Genomic DNA, 14475 nt, shown 5'->3' on the forward strand with positions numbered 1-14475 from the left:
CAGAGGGTGGTGGGTGCCTGGAACTCGCTGCCAGGGGAGGTAGTGCAAGTAGATACGATAGTGACTTTTCAGGGGCATCTTGACAAATACATGCATAGGATGGGAATGGGAGGATATGGTCCCTGAAGGGTAAGGGGTTTTAGTTCAGTTGGGCAGCATGGTCGGTGCAGGCTTGGAGGGCCAAAGGGCCTGTTCTTGTGCTGTAATTTTCTTTGTTCTTAGTAATCCAGAGACCCAGAGTATTGCTCTGGGAACCTGTATTTGAATCCCACCACAGCAGGTGATGAAATCTGAATTCCATAACAATCTGGAATTAATAATCTAATTATGTCATTTCTCAGAAAAAAATCTGCCTTTGTTACCTGGTGTGACAATGTGGTTGACTCTTAAATGCACTAAGTTCAAGGGCAACGAATTAATAAAGAAAAGAATAATAATCTATAACTAAATCTAAATCTATAACCAAATTCTTAAATGCACAATTAATTAGCTCATGTAGTTAATTTCACCCTACAGAAAACCATTTCAACAAAAAAGTAAAATAGTTTGTAGTCCAGTTTATTACAGAGCAGACTGTTGCACTTCTGTGGTTCATTTTCACAGTAGAATACACATGGCTGGAGCAGTTGAGGTTTTGTCACCATAGCCCACGGAGCGTTATAGACCCACAGGGACTGCAGCGATTCAAGAAGGCAGCTCATCACCACCTTTTCAAGGACAATTAGAGATGGGCAACAAATGCTGGCCTGGCCAGTGGAGCCCACATCCTGAGCAAGAATAAAAATAAATGGCTACATTTAAAGTTGGAGCAATATTTCCATTAATCTGTCACAGGCACAAACAGACCTTTGTTTGGTTTTAAGACCTCATCAGTGACGTTACCCACTGTATCTCCCTCATCAGTGAGTAACGTTACCCACTCCCTTACAGTGGGTAACGTCCCTCCCTCTGGACCAGAAGCTCTGGGTACAAGCCCCAACACCAAGACTTGTTGGTCACAGAAGGAGCGTTCATAACGCAGTTCTATGGGCTGAAATCAGCTCGGGAATCCTTCCCCCACTCCCCCCAAGTATTCCCCAAAAGAGCAGAAAAAACAGTATGGATGTGGGAAGATATGCTTAAAAAAAACACTGGTGATAAAAAACAGAACTACAAAAAAAACAATTTTCAAACCTCCATGAAATTCAAATAAAACAAAAAAAACCAAGCACAATCATAACAAAGCTGCTGGGTGGGTTGTTAGAGTTCAAAGTTGAGATTTAGTCCTAGACCAGAGTTTGTATATCTCTGAAGTACTCAGTTGTGAAACAGGGGATGGTTAATTCCAAGATATTAATCCACCATCAGTTAGCACGTACAGGAGAATTGTGCACACTTGTGAGTTAATGGCAACTGTTTCTCATATAAACAAGATGGCCTATTAGGAAGCTTTTTTCTGTGCCTAACCCCTGTCTGGAGTTGACACTGGTTGCCTGAAAGTGTTTAGGTAGTTTACATTAAAAAAAAGGCTTTGTGGAAATATTTTCAACAACAACAGAAAATGCAGGAAAATTTCAGCAGGTCTGACAAGCCTCTAAGGAGAAAGGATACAGCCAAAGTTTCGAGCGGGGATGACCCTTCGTCAGGGTGACGTAGGGTCATCCTGATGTGAGATGTTGTCTCTATTCGTAAGAAAAAGGAGCAGAATTTGGCCATTCGGCCCATCAAGTCCACTTCGCCATTAGATCATGGCTGATATGCTCCTCATCCCCTTTTTCCTGCCTTCTCCCTATAACCCTTCAACTCATTACCAATTAAAAATCTGTCTAACTCCTCTTTAAATCTACCCACTGTCCCAACATCCACTGCACATTGGGGTAGCGAATTCCACAGAGTCACAACCCTTTGGGAGAATTAGTTTCTCCCAAACTCTCTGTTTTAAATTTGCTACCCCTTATCCTAAGACCTCTTGTCTTAGAATGCCCCAGCCCACATTCTCTCTCCAGAGGTGCTGTCAGAGCTGCTGAAATTTTACAGCATTTTCTGTTTTTGTTTCAGAGGGCCGAAGGGACTGTTCCTTCGGAATACAGCATCTGCAGTATTTTGTCATTTATCGCACGTGGAAGTATTTTGTTTGCTCACCTTTGGATATGAGCGCTGCCTGCTAGGCCCAGCCTTAAACACCCAACCCTAAAACACTTGGTTAAACACAGGGTGTTACTCCCTGGTCCCGAGGGCACCTTTGATGGTTCAGCTAGTTACAGAGTGAGCAGGTAGGCCAAAACAGGAAGATCTCGGGTTGAATTGCAGCAGTCCATGTTGATTGGCGTGTGACCATTGGCCTTTGCAACACCAGGTCGAAGAGAGGTTAATAAAGGATTATCTCAGGTTCAATCACTTGACCACTATTCCAGTGATTTTGACTGAATGGTGATGATCTTGGGTGAGGAGAGGTTTGGGTGGATCAGTAATATTCCCCCACAGGGTCTTTCAGCGTGAAGGCCGGTGATATCCCAGGCGAGCCAATGGATAGGGATCGTTGCATGTATTATCCCAGCCGGGGAATGGCAAAATCTGGTTGGAGAGGAACAGGAAAGAGGACAGCAGATAGGAATATTTTGCTTGGGCTAATGGAATTACCTAAGTTTTCCTCATAAACAATCAGAACAAAATTTACAATAAATACTGAAAAATTATTCCAAAGTGGATATGTAATGTTCCTTCATTTATTTCTAATTGGTTCTTTAAGTAGGACCTTCCTCCTGGTGTGGGGAGATACTTAGAGATTTGTCTTCATTTGATTGATAATTCCCGTCCCATAAGACACACTTCATACAGTGTTCAATGGGGATGCAATCAGTGGGCACTGTGTGGTCTTGCTTCTAGTTCAATTGAGCGTGCACTGAATAAATTTCCTCTCTATCCAGGGCCTTTTCTGAGTTATGTGTGAATTATTTCTTTACAGTACCTATTGGTTATGAGAAAATGGGGAAACATCATGCTGGTGCAGTAAGGATGTTTTCTGAAATGAAGGCAGAAGCACAGTGTCAGGACAGTGTGAAGGGAGCTTCATTCTATATCTAACCCCTGCTTAGTGGGGAGCCTGAAACAGAAAGTGAAACAGTTTAAACATCACCCCACTCTCACAGCTCTCTCCTTCCTCCCATTTTCACAGTTCTACACCTCACCTACCAACTCTTCCAGCTCTTAGCAATGTCTCATCCCCAAATCAAAAAAGGCTTTGTGGAAATTTTTTGTTTGTTCATCCTTTGGATGTGAACATAGCTAGCCAAGGCCAGCCTTAATCGCCCATTCCCTACAAAACTCGGCTAAACATACGGTTTACTCCCTAACTCTGTTAACCACTGAGGAGAGTAGGGAGGCCGTTTATAAAAGCAATCACTTCCAGATTCATCTCCATCTTTTCCTGACCATCGCAAGCTCCTGGTGAATGGCGCTAAAACTTGGCCGATTCTTCGGATCGTACTGCCAACAGCGACACATGATACTATAGACCTCATCTGGACAGGAATCCGGGGAACTGAGCCGATAGCCTAAAGACAAGGAACAAGTCAGTCAGCAAATCGGTAATGAATTTCCACATTTCCTGTTAACATTTCTCCTCCACCCCTTAAGGGGTCCTATTTTGGGGGTCTGATAATCTGGTAGTACATTACCCACATGACATCCTGCATGTGTGAGACTTGGAGGCAATATTCTTCATCAATAGTGAACTGCATGGAACTCTTCCCATTTTAGCTTTCTCAGTGTCATCATCAAACATTCTCAGTGCAGCTATAATAGGTGTTAGATACAGAGTAAAGCTATCTCTACACTGTCCCCATCAAACACTCCCAGGACAAATAAAGCATGGGGTTAGAAACAGAGTAAAGCTCCCTCTACACTGTCCCCATCAAACACTGTAAAAAGTCTGACAACACCAGGTTTTAGTCCAACCGATTTATTTGATAATAGACTCACAAGCTTTCGGGGTTAGTCCCTTCGTCAGGTGAATGGAGAGTTCTGGCCTCAGACAGAGCATATAAAGCACAGACAGTTTAGAGATTACTGATTAGAATGCGAATCCTTACACCTAACCTGCTGTTCAAGACCTGAAGTGGCTGACAATGTGAGTGGAAGGAGCACTGATCACAGGTTAAAGAGATGTGTATTGTCTCCAGACAGTACAGTAAGTGAGGTTTTGCAAACCCAGGCAAGTCACGGGGGTTACAGATAGTGCGACATGAACCCAAGGGACTAACCCCGAAAGCTTGTGAGTCTATTATCAAATAAATTGGTTGGACTAAAACCTGGTGTTGTCAGACTTTTTACTGTGTTTACGCCAGTCCAATGCCGGCATACCCACATCATGCCCATCAAACACTCCCAGGACAGGTACAGCACGGGGTTAGATACAGAGTAAAGCTCCCTCTACACTGTCCCCCATCAAACACTCCCAGGACAGGTACAGCACAGGGTTAGATACAGAGTAAAGCTCCCTCTACACTGTCCCCATCAAACACTTCCAGGGCAGGTACAGCACGGGGTTAGATACAGAGTAAAGCTCCCTCTACACTGTCCCCCATCACACACTCCCAGGACAGGTACAGCATGGGGTTAGATACAGAGTAAAGTTCCCTCTACACTGTCCCCATCAAACACTCCCAGGGCAGGTACAGCACGGGGTTAGATACAAAGTAAAACTCCCTCTACACTGTCTTCATCAAACACCCCCAGGGCAGGTACAGCACAGGGTTAGATACAGAGTAAAACTCCCTCTACACTGTCCCCCCATCAAACACTCCCAGGGCAGGTACAGCGTGGGGTTAGATACAGAGTAGAGCTCCCTCTACACTGTCGCCCATCAAACACTCCCAGGACAGTACAGCACAAGGTTAGAGTAACAATCCCTCCACCCTTTCCTAAACAGAGTGAGGAGGTGAAGATGTTTACCTATTTTTTGTGCCCATTGTTTTTTTTTAAACTTGTCCTTGTTGCTTTAAGATTGTCTTGTCTTAATTCTCACCTTGTTCCACCTCCTCTCGAGTTTGCTGATTTGTCATGGTTGGGTATGGAGTTGAACCCAGACTGAATGTCTCCCACAGCAGTATCCCATAACTCCAGATATCACTCTCAGTTGTGAACCGCCCTGTGAAATAATCAACTCGGTAAATAAACAGGGGTCGAGATTTAAAAGAGAGTCAGTAACTTCAGAAGATCTTCAGTCTGCTGCAGTCATGATCTGCATCAGTTTTGTTCAAAGCTTCACACGAGAATAACAAACTATCCTTTGCTCCTTCAGATGCTGACCATCCTGGGAATATAGGAACAGGAGGAGGCTACTTAGTCCTTCAGACCTGTTCCTCCATTCAATTAGATCTGTATCTTTATTCCATTAACCACCTTCTGTAGTAATTAATACCTTCATCTAACAAAGCCTGACCAATCTCAGGTTTGAAATTTTCAATTGCCCTCAACCTTCGTGGCTATTTGGGGGAATGAGTTCTAGATTTTCACTAAGGAAACACTGAAGAAGTGTTCCTCAAGATCACCCTGATGAAGGCTAGCTCTAATTTTAAGATGACGTCCTATTGTCCTGGACTCCCCCACCAGACAAAATAGGTTCTGTCTATCAACCTATCAAACGCTTCACAAAGAACAAAGAAAATTACAACACAGGAACAGGCCCTTTGGCCCTCCAAGCCTGCACCGACCATGCTGCCCAACTGAACTAAACCCCCTACCCTTCTGGACACCATGTCCCTCCATTCTCATCCTATCCATGTATTTGTCAAGATGCCCCTTAAAAGTCATATTGTGTCTGCTTCATTACCTCCCACAGCACCTAGTTCCAAGCACCCACCATCCTCTTTATAAAAAACTTGCCTTGTACATCTCCTTTAAACTTTGCCCCTCGCACCTTAAACCTATGCCCCCTAGTAATTAACTCCTCCACCCTGGGAAAAAGCCTCTGACTTTTCACTCTGTCCATGCCTCTCATAATCTTGTAGATTTCTATCCGGTCGCCCCTCAACCTCTGTCATTCCAGTGAGAATAAACCAAGTTTCTCCAATTCTCCTCATAGCTAATGCCCTCCATTACCAGGCAATATCCTGGTAAATCTTTTCTGTACCCTCTCCAAAGCCTCCACATCTTTCTGGTAGTGTGGCGACCAGAATTGAACACTATATTCTAAATGCGGCCTCACTAAGGTTCTATAAAGCTGCAACATGACTTGCTAATTTTATAGAACCTTATAGCCGCACTTAGAACATAGTGTTCAATTCTATATTGAATTCAGCTGCCTCTTGTTCCCAGTGGTTTCTGGTTTTATTTCAGAAAAACACATTTTCTTTGGGGAATTTGACAAGTACACGGTGGGATTCTCCCCAAAAAATTCCAAGTGTCAAAATCGTGTACAAGTCAAGTTTTTTTTACAAAGAGGATGGTGGGTGCTTGGAACTAGGTGCCGGGGGAGGTAGTGGAAGCAGACACAATATGACTTTTAAGGGGCGTCTTGACAAATACATAGATAGGATGAGAAAGAAGCAGTGGGAGTATTGTCCACTGCTTCTTTCAGTGGGATTTTCAAAATGAATCTCCGACTCCCTGTGCAGTGTGCAGAGTGCCCGAATGTGAAATTTGCAAAAAATCCAACCCATCCCCCCACCCCCCCCAAACACACACACACCTCCCAGTGCCAAGGTGTCCCCTTAGGCATTGCCACTTTGCTCCTTAGTGCCAGGGGGCCAGGCTGGCAATGCCCAGGGGGTATCCCCCCACCTCCGATCTCCTGGGGGGCCTCCATGACTACCCCCTTCACCCAGTGGGGTCGGGCCGCCAGCTCCCCAGTTAGCGGGGAGCTATTGTAAACCCCGCTGGAGTGAAACATGCCTGGCGGGGGTGGGGGTTGAGGGGTGGGGAGACTCCAGCGGGTCTGGAAGCTTCAGTCCTGTGGGCTGGGAGAATCACCCCCATAGACTACAAACTTGCATCATAACATTGAGAGATACTGGAAAACGATGATAGAGATTTGGCAGACAATTTTATACTCTTCTCCCATGGAATTTATCAGCTGCTGATTTAAAAAATAAAGTTTAAAGTTAAAGTTTATTTATTAGTCACAAGTAAGGCTTACACTAACACTGCAATAAAGTTACTGTGAAATTTCCCTAGTTGCCATACTGCGGCGCCTGTTCGGTTCAATGCACCCTAACCAGCACGTCTTTTAGATTGTGGGAGGAAACCGGGGCACCCGAAGGAAATCCTTGCAGACACAAGGAGAACATGCCCACTCCACACAGACAGTGAACCAAGCTGGGAATTGATCCCGGGTCCCTGGCGCTGTGAGGCAGCAGTGCTAACCACTGTGCCACCGTGCCATGTGAATACTCAATGCAGTGGCAGGTTGACACACTAATGCTCAAACTAATTAGTTCTGGTTCTGTTGAGCTCAGAAACCCAGGACATACCATAATTGAGTGCCTCAGGTGCTGTCCATTTGATAGGGATTTGCTTCATTCCTCCCGTAGATGAGTACACTCCATCTTCTTCTTCGCGAGACATCCCAAAATCACTGATCTTCAGAACGTGCTTCTCTGTAACCAGGCAGTTCCTGGCTGCCAAATCTCTGCAACACAATCCAAATCAATTTTCTTTTCAATTTGTGCATGGCAATGACTCAAACCGCACCAAAATAAAAGACCACATTTGTTTTCCTAATGTCGATTTGAGGGATAAATATTGACCAGGACAGCAGGAGGATCCCTGCTGTTTTCCAGGATAATGTCATGGGATCTTCTACATCCACAGGATGCCAGAAGTGGCCTAAATAAAACATGTTATCCAAAAGACACATCTCCGATGGTTATAGCACTCCCTCAGCACTGCGCTGGAGCACCATCCAGGATTCTGTGCTGAACCGAGAGGAAGAAAAGTCCAAGGCTGAAACGTTAGCACCATTCATGCCGGTGGGATTTTCCCATCCCATTTCAGTGAACAGGGTTTTGGCTGAGTGCCAAATTCTCTGACCTCACTGCAGCGGGAGTGTGGCATGAACAACTGGTAAGATTGCGCCCTAAGGAGTTCCATTGTTTGAGGTAATATACCTTCTCCAATGTCTCTATATCCTTTTCATAGAGTGGCACAGTGGCAGGGTGGTTAGCACTGCTGCCTCTCAGCACCGGGGATTCGGGTTCGATTCCCGGCTTGGGTCACTGTCTGTGTGGAGTCTGCACATTCTCCCCATGTCTTCATGGATTTCCTCTGGGTGCTCTGGTTTCCTCCCACAGTCCAAAGATGTGCTGGTGAGATGCATTGGCTGTGCTAAATTCTCCCTCTGTGTACCTGCACAGGTGCCGGAGTTGGCGACTAGGGGATTTTCATACTAACTTCATTGCAGTGTTAATGTAAGTTAGCTTTACTTTACTTTTAACATGGGGACCAGGCCTGTGAGCAATACTCTGTGACTCAGTCACCACAGGAGCACCCATAGTGAGCTACAGTTGACCATCACTGTCCTGGGTTAAGGAGAATGGGAGGAGAATCCTCTTAAATTTCCACTCATGCTCGAAAGCCGAAGAATGCAGTCAGGTGAGAGCAGAGTTGTTGTCCACTGCGAAAGGTTTGCTGGAATCAGACAGCTTTGGAACACTTGAGTGTCAAAACTCTGAGATGAATAACGATCACATTGGGGAAGGTATGGCAGGGTGTCCAGCTGAATGTGATCTCTAACCACCAACACCAAGGGGTGGCATGGTGGTTAGCACTGCTGTCCCACAGCACAAGGGACCCGGGTTCAATTCCCAGCTTGGGTCGCTGTCTGTGTGGAGTTTGCACGTTCTCCCCATGTCTGCGTGGGTTTCCTCTGTGTGCTCTGGTTTCCTCCCACTCTCCAAAGATGTGCGGGTTAGGTGGATTGGCCATGCTAAATTGTCTTTTAGTGTCAGGGGACTAGCTGGGGTAAATGCATGAGGTTATGGGGATAGGGCCTGGGTGGGATCGTGGTCAGTGCAAACTCGATGGGCTGAATGGCTTCCTGCTGCACTGTATGTATAATTCTATGAACATTCCCTTGCCCCTGCCCCAATCAAGTTGTCATCTTCAGGAGTGGGAGAGGGGAAATTTGATAAAGGAGAAAACATAGTGACAAGTAGCAACGAGCAAACTATCAGCTCATTCGCCTATGTTTCCAAACGACTGCACAGTCAGACTGGTTCCTGGACATTATCCTGTGCTAACCTGTGGATGCAGTGCTTGCTCTCCAAATAGGCCATTCCAGCCGCAGCATTCTCCGCCATCTTGATCAGGTCTTTGGTGCTAAGATTAGTTGCTTCATTGCGTAAGAATGTCAAGAAATCCCCTCCTGATTTGAGAAAACATCAAAAGGATGATTCGATAGTATAATCAGTGATTTGAAACATCTCTTAAATCTTATAGTTCAGATCAGAAACGTTAACTCTTGTTTCTTTCACCATTGAACTGCTGAGTATTTCCCACATTTCTGTTTTTATTTTGGATTTCCAGTGTCTGGAAATCAAATCATAAATGCAAAGGATTGGATACTTTGCATTACATATCCTTTACTTTGCATTTACGAGCACAAGAATTAGGAGCAGGCCATTCAGCCCCTCGTGTCTGTTACGCTATTTGATTAGATCATGGCTGATCTGATTTTTTTTTGATTAATTTATGGGACATGGGTGTCGCTGGCTGGGCCAGCATTTATTACTGATCCCTAGTTGCCCTTGGAGGGCAGCTGAGAGCCAACCACATTGCTGTGGCTCTGGAGTCACATGTAGTCCAGACCAGGTAAGGAAGGCAGATTTCCTTCCCTAAAGGGCATTAGTGAACCAAATGGGTTTTTTCGACAATAGTTTCATGGTCATCAGTAGATTCTTAATTTCATATTTTTGTTATTGAATTCAAATTCCACCACCTGCTGTGGCGGGATTTGAACCTGGGTTCACCAGAACATTAGCTGAGTTTCTGGATTAATAGTCTAGCGATAATACCACCAGGCCATCACCTCCCCTGTGGTTCTAACTCCATTTCTCTGTCCACTCCCTATCCCCTTTTGATTCCCTTGTCAGCCAAGAATCTATCTAACTCAGCCTTAATAATAAATGATCCAGCCTCCATTGTCTCTGGGAAAAATTAGCAACCTGCAGAGAAAAATACAGTCTCCTCATCTCTGTCTTTAATAGGAAACATGATGTGGAGGTGCCAATGTTGGACTTGGGTAAACACAGTCAGAAGTCTCACAACACCAAATTAAAGTCCACCAAGTTTATTTGGTAGCACAAGCCACTAGCTTTCCTTAAATACTTAAATGGGATACTTAAATGAAATACTTAAATGGGAGACCCATTATTTTTAACCTGTTCCCCTCATCCCATAAGAGAAAACATCCTCTCAGCTTCCATCCTGTCAAGTCCCCTCAGGATCTTGCTTGTTTTAATATATCTCCTCTCATTCTTCTAAACTCTAATGGATAATAGGCCCAACCTGTCCAGCCTTTCCTCACAAGCTAAGCCCCTTCATGTCATCAGTATTCAATGATTTGACAATGCTTTATCCATTGTTTGTTCTATAGAAATGAATGATGATGTTTACCAGTCATACTACTGGGACATTGCCCCTATCTTCTTTGAATAGTTCCACAAGACCTCAAATATTTTCCAGAATGATGAAACACAGCATCAATTTGAACTTCTCACCCAAATGACAACGTAGTACTCCATCAACAATCACTCAGTTATCAGCCAAAATCATTGACTTAAGTCCTACAGCGAAGTTTCACCCCACATTGTTCTGATTTAGAGGTGAGGAGCCCCAACAACTGAGCAAAGCCAGCAACCTTAAATAAATTTTTTACAACTTTTACAGATGCTCCATAGAAAGCATTCTTTCTGGTTGTATCACAGTCTGGTATAGCTCCTGCTCTGCCCAAGACCTCAAGAAACTACAAAAGGTCGTGAATGCAGCCCAATCCATCACGCAAACCAGCCTCCCATCCACTTAATCTGTCTACACTTCCTGCTGCCTCGGAAAAGCAGCCAGCATGATTAAGGATCCCACGCACCCCGGACATTCTCTCTAACACTTTCTTCCATCGGGAAAAAGATACAAAAGTCTGAGGTCACGTACCAACTGATTCAAAGAACGGCTTCTTCCCTGCTGCCATCAGACTTTTGAATGGACTCACCATATATTAAATTGATTTTCTCTACACCCTGGCTATGACTGTAACACTGTATTCTGCAATCTCTCATTTCCTTCTCTATGAATGGTATGCTTTGTCTGTTAGCACACAAGAAACAATATTTCTCACTGTATGCTAATACATGTGGCAATAATCTAAATTTATAATTAAATTTATTTAAGGTTGCTGGCTTTATTCAGTTGTTGGGGCTCCTCACCTCTAAAATCAGAACAATGTGGGGTGAGACCTCGCTGTAGAACGTAAATGTGACAATAATAAATCAAATCAAAATTACATTGAGTTCACAGAGACCATTCAATCCAACTCGGGATGATCCCTTGATCGGGAGGAAAAGTTAAACAGATTGAGACTCTATTCAATGGAATTTAGTAGAACGAAAGGTGATCATATTGAAACATACAGGATTCATAAGGGCTTGACAGGATAGACACTGAGAGGGTGTTTCCCCTGGGAGAGTCTGGGACCAGATGGCACAGTCTCAGAATAAAGGGGTACCAATTAAGACTGAGATAAGGAAGAATTTTCTTCTCTCGGAAGTTTGAGTGTCTTTGAAATTCCTTGCTACAGAGAGCTGTGGGCGCAGAGTCCTTGTGTATATTTAAGGTGGCACAGTGGTTAGCACTGCTGCCTCACTGCACCAGGGACTCAAGTTCGATTCCCAGCTTGGGGTCACTGTCTGTGCGGAGTCTGCACATTCTCCCCATGTTTGCGTGGGTCTCCTCCAAGTGCTCCCGTTTCCTCCCACAATGCGAAGATGTGCACGTTAGGTGGATTGGCCATGCTAAATTATCCCTTAGTATCAGGGGGACTAGCTAGGGTAAATGCATGGGGATAGGCCTGGTGGGATTGTGGTCGTTGCAGACTCGATGGGCCAAATGGCCTTCTTCTGCATCGTAGGGTTTCTATGATTCTATGAGTGTGAACAGGGGCAGGTTCACAAAAGCTTGGGGACTTGGAGAGGCAGACTAGCGGGATAAACGTGTGGGGTTACAGGGATAGGGTCTGGGTGGGATTGTGGTTGATGGGCCGAATGGCCTCTTTCAGCACTATAGGGATTCTGTGAAAGATTTTTGATCAGTAAAGGGATCAAGTTTAACAGGGAGAGGGCAGGAAAGTAGACATGAGGAATGTGGGATCAGCCATGATCCAACTGAATGGTGGAGTAGGCTCAAGGGGCCAAACGGCCTACTCCTGTTCCTATTTCTTATGATCTTAACTGGTCAATACTAGTGATTCTGTTCCATGTTCGGAAGAATGTGAGAATTCTTGAGAGGGTGCAGAGGAGATTTTGCCACATTAGTTCCAGGGATGAGGGATTTTAACCAAAAAGTTAGGTTGAAGGAAGTGGGGTTATTATTATATAAAGAGTGAGGGAAGATTTGATAGGAGTGTACAAGATTATGACAGGTTGAGATATGGTAGAGAGAAGAGGCTGATAGTAGAAGACTAGGGGGTCGCAGATTTAAGGTTTTGGGCAACTTTTACAGATGCAACATAGAAAACATGCTTTCTGGTTGTATCACAGCTTGGTATGGTTCCTGCTCTGCCCAAGACCGCAAGGAATTACATAAGGTCGTGAATGTAGCCCAATCCATTACGCAAACCAGCCTCCCATCCATTGACCCTGTCTACACTTCGTGCTGCCTCGGCAAAGCAGCCAGCATAATTAAGGGCGCCATGCACCCTGGACTTTCTCTCTTCCACTTTCTTCCACCGGGAAAAAAAATACAAAGGTTGAGATACATATCAACAGACTCAAGAACAGCTTCTTCCCTGCTGCCATCAGACTTTTGAGTGGACTTACCTTGCATTAAATTGATCTTTCTCTTCATCCTAGCTATGACTGTAACACTACATTCTACACCCTTTCGTTTCCTTCTCTGTGTATGGTATGCTTTGTATAGCAAGAAACAATACTTTTCACTGTATCCCAACACACGTGACAATAATGAATCAAATCAAAAAAAAGAGATACAGGAGAAAGAACTTTGTTACACAACGAGTGGCAATGATCTGGAGCTCACTGCCCATGAGGGCAGAGAAAGTGGAGACAATCATGATTTCAAAAGAAAATTGGATGGACTCTTGGGGGTAATAAACTTGCAGGGCTGCAAGAATAGAGTGGGAAAATGAGATTGACGTCGATGGGCCAAATGGTGTCTTTATGTGTCATAATGATTCTGTATGTCCAGAGTTGATGGTGCAGGTTGTGGATGATCTCTGGAAGGAACAAGTTTGAATGTCTCTTCCTGCTCCACATTTTCTTTTGCAGTTAGCCAGTGTTCGACTTCCTCACCTTGTACCAGCTCCATTACGATATAAATTGGTTGTTTCTGAGTGCACACTCCAATCAGCCTAACAATATTCGGATGATCATATTGTTTCAAGATTCTGGAAGAAAATTGGAAAACTGTTAAAGTATCATCATTTTCTTTAATAACTGACCTTTCACACACACAGTTCTTTGTCTTGAATGTTCATGTGCAATTTGTTCCCTTTGGGGAATAGCATGGAAGGATTAACAGGCTGATTAATAACCTGTTGCACTGCTCCTTCTGTTGCCAACAAAAGTGGAGTTGGACTTTAGCCCAGCACTTCTGGTTCACAGGCAGGGCTCCATTGACTGTGCCACACGACCTCCACACAGACTGAATTATAACATGGAAATGAGCCTGTTCAACCATGCCATGTCGGGGTTTATCCTCTGCATGAGCCAACGATTGGTCACTCCCAATGCTGGACACCAACCATTGGTCACTCCCAATGCTGGACACCAACTACTGGTCACTCCCGGTGATGGACACCAACCACTGGTCACTCCCGATGCTGGATACCAACCATTGGTCACTCCCAATGCTGGACACCAACCACTGGTCACTCCCAGTGATGGTCACCGACCATTGGTCAGCCCCAATGCTGGACACCAACCATTGGTCAGTCCCAATACTAATTCCAAAATGTTGCTTAAACATCACTAGAACAACCTGGGAGAGACATTCTTACAGAGGCTGTAACAAATGCACCTCTTAATGGGTCAGCCTGTTCCACTGTTCACAGAGACTATCGTGTGAGACAACCTAGCCTCCATGCTGCAGCACTGACCTGGCCTCCATCAGGAACTTATTCTTCTGATCAGCCGGCAGGCTTTCGCGGCACATCTTCACAGCCACTAGAGTGTTGTCATTCCTCATTCTCCCACTGAACACCTCTCCAAAGTTACCCTGCGACCACAGCAATTAGGAAACAGTTCATTAGGGGCATATTTTAAAAAT

The 14475-nt window shown here is 44.7% G+C and overlaps 1 protein-coding gene across 2 annotated transcripts in view; it reads right to left on the reverse strand.

Annotated features, from left to right (window-relative positions):
* Window positions 1-537: 537 nt before the first annotated feature.
* Window positions 538-14475, reverse strand: part of fes (FES proto-oncogene, tyrosine kinase) — a 65347-nt gene continuing 51409 nt past the window's right edge. For both annotated transcript variants that reach the window (XM_080216077.1, XM_080216076.1), the window contains exons 14-19: window positions 14306-14424; window positions 13500-13594; window positions 9220-9343; window positions 7452-7609; window positions 5006-5128; window positions 538-3533 (exon numbers count right to left, since the gene is read on the reverse strand). In XM_080216077.1, coding sequence (XP_080072203.1) covers window positions 3391-3533; window positions 5006-5128; window positions 7452-7609; window positions 9220-9343; window positions 13500-13594; window positions 14306-14424 — 762 coding nt within the window. In that variant the 3' untranslated portion in view covers window positions 538-3390. The remainder of the gene's footprint in view (window positions 3534-5005; window positions 5129-7451; window positions 7610-9219; window positions 9344-13499; window positions 13595-14305; window positions 14425-14475) is intronic.

The sequence above is a fragment of the Carcharhinus amblyrhynchos genome, chromosome 32, assembly GCF_965287045.1.
Source record: "Carcharhinus amblyrhynchos chromosome 32, sCarAmb.v2.hapA, whole genome shotgun sequence".
Taxonomy (NCBI): Eukaryota; Metazoa; Chordata; class Chondrichthyes; order Carcharhiniformes; family Carcharhinidae; genus Carcharhinus; species Carcharhinus amblyrhynchos.